Source organism: Jaculus jaculus, chromosome 3 (assembly GCF_020740685.1).
Source record: "Jaculus jaculus isolate mJacJac1 chromosome 3, mJacJac1.mat.Y.cur, whole genome shotgun sequence".
NCBI lineage: Eukaryota > Metazoa > Chordata > Mammalia > Rodentia > Dipodidae > Jaculus > Jaculus jaculus.
In genome coordinates, this window is record NC_059104.1 from 203,951 (window position 1) to 212,515 (window position 8,565).

The 8,565-nt window shown below is 42.0% G+C and overlaps 1 protein-coding gene across 1 annotated transcript in view; it reads right to left on the reverse strand.

Moving 5' to 3' along the window:
• Positions 1–8,051, reverse strand: part of Cfap97d2 (CFAP97 domain containing 2) — a 34,524-nt gene extending 26,473 nt beyond the window's left edge. Inside the window, exon 1 of the mRNA XM_004663429.2 lies at positions 7,961–8,051. Within this exon, the coding sequence (XP_004663486.1) occupies positions 7,961–8,050 (90 nt within the window). The 5' untranslated portion in view covers position 8,051. The remainder of the gene's footprint in view (positions 1–7,960) is intronic.
• Between the last annotated feature and the right edge of the window lie 514 nt (positions 8,052–8,565).

The window sequence follows — 8,565 nt, forward strand, 5'->3', positions numbered from 1 at the left end:
AATTAGAGATGAAGAAGGCACCATTACAACAGATATCAAAGAAATTCAGAAAATCACAAGGACATACTTTAAGAATATATATATATCTAAGTTTGAAAATCTGAAAGAAATGAATGATATCCTTGATTCATATGGTCTACCAAAATTAAATCAAAATGACAAACTTGCAGCAAACATAATACTAAATAGGTTTAGGGACTATGTCCTTAGCCATCAGGGAAATGCAAATTGAAACTATTTTGAGATTCCATCTCACTCCTGTCAGAATGGCTACTATCAAGAAAACAAATGACAATAAATGTTGGCGAGGATGCAGTAAAAGGGGAACCCTTTTACACTGTTGGTGGGAATGTAGTCTGGTACAGCCATTGTGGAAATCAGGGTGGAGGTTCTTGAGACAGCTAAAAATAGATTTACCATATGATCCAGCTATAGCATTCCTAGTCATATAACCTAATGAGTCTTCTCACTACCTTAGAGATACTTGCACAACCATGTTTATTGCTGCTCTATTCACAATAGCTAGGGAATGGAACCAGCCTACATGTCCCTCAACAGATGAATAGATAATAAAGATGTGATGCACTTACACAATGGCGTTATATTCAGTGGTAAAGAAAAATGCAGTTACGAAATTTGCAGGGAAATGGGTGGATCTGTAAAGGATTATACTAAGTGAGGTAACTTGGGCCCAGAAAGGCAAACGTTGCATGTTCTCTCTTTCATACGAGGATCCTAGCTACAAATGTGTAGACTTGTGTGTGAGCTGGAAACAAAAATTGATAGCAGAGGCCAGTAAGCTTGAAGAAGGCTATAAGGGAGGGAGGAGAGGGAAGGACTTAAGGGATAGTATTATATATATGTAAGTAGAAGAATAGATTACAGGGAGTGGAATGGCCTAAATGAGGCCAGGGGAAGAGGCTGAGTAACAGAAGAGTAGGGGTGAGGGTCAGTCAAACTTCGAGATAGTCTGAATAAGACATATGCAAACCTACTTTTTTGAATAACAGCACATCCAGAAGCCATAGATTGTAACTAGAAAATTTTCAGTGCCAGGAATGGGATACCTTCCAGTGAATTATTGGTCAGGGAGGTCCCTGCTCCCTCCAAAATATTAAAGGGTATTGCTAAGTTCCTTGGTTTCTCAGGAGAAACAGATGGCAAGACCCTATTGCCAAAGCCTTCACATGCCTGGGCAGCAAGGTTACTGAGAAATCAAGCTGGGCTGAGCTGAAAACCTCCTCCCTGTATACCAGCTGACTGTAAGCTGGAAAAAAAGCTGCACTGCATGCATCCCTGTGGGAGACATAAGTCATCAGTGGTGAAAACAATGGATACTGGAAGTCTCACTTTTGGCCAGACAGGCCAAATGACCAAACGAGTTCAATAGTGGCATGTCTGTCTGCTCTGGGGGAAACCAACTGCTCTCTAATTGGTCTGGAAGCCTGCTCTATGGAAGGGAATAAATGCCTGGTACTGAAAACCTAATCAAAAGCCTATTGGCAGGGGTGGTTGTGAGTCTTAGGTGTATAAAGCCTGTTTTTGTCTGGTTAAATGCATATATTATGCTCATCAAACTGCCTAGTAAGCACTACACTTAATGTTCATATTCATGTATTAATGCTACTCTCACTTTTGGTTAGAGAAACTTCTCTATTCACATGGTGGTGACCACTGGAATGACCCAAAAGGCAGCATAGTGCTCAGAAGAAGTGAGGGGGGGCGGTGTCCAGCACTGAAACATCTCTGTCACGCCCTCCAAAGCTCAGGGTCCACTGAAGAAGAAGAGGTGGTGGAAAGAATGCAAGAGCCAAAGGAAGAGCAGGACTCCTTATAATGCAACAGTCTGGACAGAAATTGGCCTCAATATCCATGACCTTGCAGTGCCTAGCAATACTTTCACAAGATCCTGATAATAGGATAAAAAAAACGATGACATCAAATAAAAGGGAGACTAATAGAGAGAGGGAAGGGATATGATGGAGAGTGGAGTTTTGAAGGGGAAAGTGGGGGAGGGAATTATCATGGTTTATTGTAAGTATAGAAGTTGTCAATAATAAAAATTAAACCTAAAAAAATAAAAATTAAAACATTAAAAAACAAGTACCAGGTGGGGTACAAATTTGTTAGTCCAGGGAGAAAAGCAAATTTGAAGAGCAGGACATTCTTTAGCTTTATTACCTCAGGGCTCCTCTTTTCTGAAGAGAATCAGCACACTTTCTACTGTACCAATGCAGAACACCTGGCCCAATCTCAGTGATGGTAATCTCTCAAATAAATGCAGCTCAACCAAGCTGCAATCTGTAGCTCTAAACTTTCATTTTTTTTTTTCCTGTGCCAACTTTATTCTTTCATATCATTCTGCTTTATGTTCTTCCAAACATAGTTTATTACATTTGAATTTAACTTTGCTTAAGTTCTCAGGACATGAGAAGAGCACAGCAGCCTCTTACACAAACTGCCTGTAGCCTAGTTCTGGCAAAGTTCTTTTTCCTCTAATATGGAAGCCTGTATAGTCAACAGTTCTTTCTGCATTTAGGGTCTTTTAAACTCACCAGAATGGTCCATCAAGCTCTGCTTACAATAAGGCATTTCTCAGCCCAAACTTTCAAATCCTTCTATATTTCTTCTACCACGTAATTGGTTTTATTTCTGCAATGGACGTACTCTTTGGTACCAGTTTTCTGTTGCAGTTACCTTCTTGTTGCTAGGACAAAACACCAAACCAAAAATAGCTGATAGGAAAAAGGGGTCTATTTTAGCTTACAGCCTTGAAGGGAAGTTTCAGCATGGCAGGGACATAATGGTAGAGCAGAGGCTGGACATTACTTCTTGCCACAGCAGCTGGCAGAAAGCAAGAGAGTAAGCTGAACTCTGGTAAGGTAGAAGCTAGGTTATAATATCCGTGGTTGTTTGAATCAGATTTCCCCCACAATTTCATGTTGTGAATGTTGGTTCCCAGCTGGTGGCAGTTTGAGAGGTGGAGCTTTGATGGAGAAGGTGTGTGTTGTTGATGGCAAGCTTATGGTGTTTAAGCCAGCAATTCTTGCTACAGTACAGAAGCTTACTTTCCTGCTACTATTGTCTATCTGATGTTGGCAACAAGGTAATGTTTAGTAGAATTTACTCTACCATCTTTTCTTTGGCATCATGAAGCTTCTCCTCAAGACTATAAGGCAAAATGAAAATCTTTCTTCCTAATCAGGTGCTATTGGTCAGGTGTTTTGTTCCAGCAACATGAAGTACAAGACCATCTTAAATCCCACCTCCCAGCAACACACTTCTTCTAGCAAAGCTCTGTCTCCCAAATTGCCACAAGCTTAGGACCAAGCATTCAAAACACATGAATCTATGGGGGATATCTAATTTAAACCACCACAGCTATCATTTCAATATGTCATTAAAATTCATGGATTAGAAACTTAATCCTATGGATGTGAACAAGAAAGTACAAAGTGAGAGGGGCATCAGAGATAGATTTATACTTCTGTGAAAAGGGCCTACATGAACTGTTCTGTATTCCCCATGCATGGACACAATGCTCAGCATTTAGCCCTCTGCCTCTGCCACCACACAACAATAATGTTTGCAGACACAATGCTGCACCTCAATCATGGACTCCCAGCCTCTAGCACAGTGAGGAGATTACTGTAAGCAGTCTTCAGTATTCTAAGAAAGACAATATTTGTATTGTCTTCTGATTTTCTTATACAGTTGGATCTATCTAAATATTCTCCTTTGTTCCTGTTGTCTGTCCCTTATTCATGCTCAGTTCCAGAGGCCTTGTGGTATTTTAAGCATCTCACATCCTATGTTAGTCTCCTTTGTAAGCATGCTTCACTTCCAGCATTTCCTGAGTATTCTTGCATGGTCTACCAGATAAGCTTTATGATGAGTATATCTAGCTCCAGAAAACAGTATGACATTTTGTTAAGGACACAAAAACTCAGGGAAAAGTGCTTTATGGTATCAAGCATTTCTTCAAGGACACTGTACTTTCTTTTTGTCCACATCTGCTACTGTGGTCTTCAGGAAGGCTCAGATGCTTTCTACACAGGCATAATATTGTGACATATGTATATATTTAGCCTTTCACTTCCCTTTCCTATTATATTATGGAATTGATCTCTCCAAAGCCATAGGTATCTTCCTGTTGGCCAGTGAGTTGACTGGTGGCTGAGGATCCTAGATGAGTTTGAACTGAAGCCAGTCACTAAGGGACCAACCATATGAGTAAAGAATTAGAAAATTTGGCCCTCACCCCCAACCAACTTGAGGAAGGTAGAGATGAAGGTTTGGCCTATCTCCAGTATTCAGTGATTTTATCAGGCATGCTTGTGTAAGGAAACTCTGGACATCCCAAGGGACAGGCTTGGAGTTAGTTTTCAATAGCTACCTCTGTGGAGGTTCCTGGGGGATACTGTGCCTGGAAAAGGTGTGGAGGTTCTGAGCCCTTTTCCTAATATGTTACTCTTGCTTCTCTCTCATCTGGCTGTTTGTTGTTTATTTTGCAATATACTTCCTAATAACTGAGTAGATATAAATCAATGCTGTGGACTACTGTCACAAGTTGAACAGAGGAAGGGTTGTGGAAGTCCTGACACATATCTGGTATGTTAGTTACTATTGTAGTTACCTTCTCATTGCTGGGACAAAACACCTGACCAAAAGCAGCCGATGGGAGGAAACTTTTTATTTTGGCTTACAGTTTCAAGGAGAAGCTTCATGATGTCAGTGGAAAGCATGGCATGAGAGAGGCTGGACATAGAAGATGGAAAATATCAGCAAGAGAGTGAGGTGAACTAACATTGACAAGCTAGGGGCTAATATACCTCAAGGTCTACCCTCTCTAGAAACACACCTCTTCTTGAAAGGATCCACTTCCTAAGTTGCCATTGCAGGACCAAGCATTCAAAACATATGAGGTTATGAGGACTATCTGATTCAAACCAATACAGTTACTTTTCTTGTTGTTATAAAGTACCTGGATCAAGCAACTTAAGGGAGAAAGGGCTTATGTTGGCTCTTTGCTTAAAAGGATGTAGTTCATTATGGTAGGAAAGCATAATGTCCCGAGTGGCTCATGGCTGTGGCTATAGCAGTTTGCTCACAACTAAGTGGGTCAGGAAGCAGAGAGAGGACTGGAAGCAGAGCCTGGAAGTAAATATCAAGACTTTTCTCCCAGTAACCTACTTCCTCCACCTAGGTTCCACCTCCTAAAGGTTATGTAAGTCCCAAAATAGTGTCACTAACTTGGAAGTAAGTGTTCAAATACATGAGCTTATGGGGCACATTCACACTGAAACCACAACATTCTGTCCCAGGCCTCTTTCTATCATGCAAAATTTATTTAGCCCAATTTCAAATGTCTCCCATAATTTCATAGTTTAAACAGTTTGTATTTGTCCCATAGTGTATTCTGATCTATTTATCCCCCTAACTCCCTCCCAGTCTTTGTTCTCTTTGCTTTTCAGTTTTGAAGGTTGCTATGGTCTGGCTTTTTGTGTCTCTCTGTGATTCATGCTGAAACTTAACTCTCTTGTGGTGATATTAAGAGGTGGGACATTTGGGGAGGTGATTAAGTCATGAGGTCTCCTTCCTCAGAGTGACATTAAAGCCCTTATCAAAGGCATCAGAAATCTCCCTACTCATTCCCTTTCTTATGTCATTGAGGCCCCAGCAACAAAGGAACATCTTGGGAGCAACCCTCACCAGACACTAAATCTAACAAAGCCTTGGCCTTAGACTTTCAGCCTCTAGAACTGTGAGAAGTAAATGTCTACTATTTATAAATTGTCCACTATGAGGTATCTTGTTGTAGCAGCAGGAACAGATCAAGCCAGGTTTTATTAATATATCCTCAGATTTAGAGATTCTTCCTTCAGCAGTGTGCAGCCTGCTACTAAACCCATGGGAGCAGGTAGGCCAGATAGCCCAGATGGGAGAAGGAAGCATTCCAAAAAAGGCAGTAAGCAGGAAGCCATAGGGACTTCATTGGCACCTATTGGGTTTGGAGAAGGGAGGAGGCATGATGGGAAGAGCACTCAGGTCCTAAAATACCTCCTGAGGTGCCAAGCTAAGGAGGAGATAGTTGGTTCTCTGAGGTCTAACAGTGGGTTAGGGGTACAGTGTTCTCTTCATTCTATTGCATCAAAATCCTGGTGTTTTCAGCAATTTTCAATTACTAACTACTTAAAGAGTAGAGGTTCCCTACTCTTCAAATGGAGGGAAAATTGGTTTCCATCACAGCTGGTTGTGTTTGGAGTGGGATAAGAGGTCTATGTTCCTCACTGCTGACTTCAGCCTTGCTCCTCCTTACCCTTCTCACATATGCCCACATCTCTCTTCATTCAGTGAGGCCCCTGGTATCTGGACCACAGTCACACTCTGTCCCCTTTCCTTTGTCTACACCTGAGTGGACATCCTACCAATTTCCATCATTTATTGTCTAACAGCTTTAGGTCCTCTTTACTTTCTTTAGTACACCCCTGCTTGGACACCAGGGTGTTCCTCTGGCTGGCTCTTCTCTCTCAGAGGCTATGCCTTTAGCCATCATGTATATCACCCACAAATCTTCCTCTTTAGCATTCTCATTTGCTTCTTGACCTTGTATGATTTCCCTTCCTGTTTGTGATTGACTTTGGCTTCAGTTTTGTCCTCCCAGTGAGATCACAGTTTGTCCTTTTCACACCTTTGTGTCATGCAAGTGGATGCCCAGTCTACATGATTGGTTGCTTGCAATAGCCATGTTGGATCCTCCAGAAACCCCAGCTATAGGTCTCTAGGTCATTACAAAGATGAATACATTTTGTGCAGTTAGCTGTTGCCTCCAAACACTCCAGGGCTATAGCCTGCTATTAAGCTGTTTAATTGCTTTAACAGCCCTTCCCTGCCCTTCTTTTCCTAGTGGCCCTTTCAAAATGTGTCTGTCTCAGGCAGTGAGCCTGGTAATTCATGTAAGCTGGGATGTGTTGACTGGCTATCTCACCTTGCCAGTCCCTGAGATAAAAAAGAACAAGATGCAATAGGGTTAGTCTTGAAGATCACTTGAGGAAGCAATGTTTATAGATTCTGTCTTCTCCCTAGTAACAGATCTTTACTAAATTGTTACTATCGGCTGAAAACACCACACCAAATATATCAGCATTCACAGAGCAGGTGTCTACATGGTGAACTTGTGCATCCAATGCATCCAATGAGGTAGCATGAGATACCAGAACCAGGAACCAGAAAATAGTGGTATGCTTCTTAGAGGAGGATTAGTGAGAAGATTCTCACTAAGAAAAGTAGCCTTGGAACTAAGGTATAAGAAGTGAGAATTGGCCCTGGAAAGAGCTGGGGAGGAATGTCCCATGGAGGCCTGTGTGGTAGAGCAGGAGAACAGAAAGGGGTGAATAAGGCTAGGGTACAATGCAAGCCTGACAGTGAGTTGACCCTTCATCATCACCTGAAGCCTCTGAAAATTCTCTTAGCCAGGTGCAGTTTTTAATCTCTCTGGTGCATGCAGCCTAGATGAAGAGCAGACCCATGGGTCTTTGTTTTAAGATGATTTCAAGCCTTTGGTGAGGGATTGAGTACTTTAGTAACACATATTGTGGCTGCAGATGGTATGGTTCTGAAATGTGGCACATGAAACGTACATTTTTTGCAGAAGTCTTGTTGCATGGCAACATCATGATGGGCCATGTTAGGAACTGTAATTCTGACCTCCCAATTCTATATCTTTTTTTTTTTTTTTGGTTTTTCGAGGTAGGGTCTCACTCTAGCCCAGGTTGACCTGGAATTCACTATGGAGTCTCAGGGTGGCCTTGAACTCACAGCAATCCTCCTACCTCTACCTCTCGAGTGCTAGTATTAAAGGTATGCACCACCACGTCTGGCTTTCTACATCTACTTTTACACTCCATCCAGAGGCATATACTGTGTCCACTCAAGCGCAGGACTAACAAATCCCTCCTACCTTTCTCCTGTGATGCCTGTAGGCTTTCTCCCAGGCTTGTTGCAAGTGCCCATTGGCCCATGGAGAGGTCAGCAGGGGGAATCTGTGCATCTTAAATCACAAACCCCAGGCTTCCTTCAGAGAAAAGCAAGCTGGGGCACTGTGGCTTGTGCAGGGCTGTTTGTAGAGTCACATGATGGTTGCCATGACTCTCAGGTCAGAGGAGCAGGCCTTTCAGCCTGTGGAGGCTTATGAACAATGGTTGAGAGCCACAGGGAACAATAGTCCCCTTCCACCCCAGTGGGTGTCTTCTTGAGAGCTTGATTAGTTCAGTGCTGTTGCTTTGAAAAGAACAACTCAACTCCAGAAGAGGAAATGTGAAGAAAGAGATCAGAGGCCACCCCGTGTTAGAATAGGCCAGCTCTTCTCTTCCTGCCAATGTCCCCACTCCCCCTCTTTGGCCATCTCTTTCTCTGTCTAGTTCTTTCCTTTCTTATTTTCTGCCTTTCTTTAAACCTTCCTCAATCTTTTTTGACCCATCTTTGAGTCACTTATAACAATTTGGACCAATATTATACATGTATATATATATATACATATATGTATATATTAAAAATTAATTATTT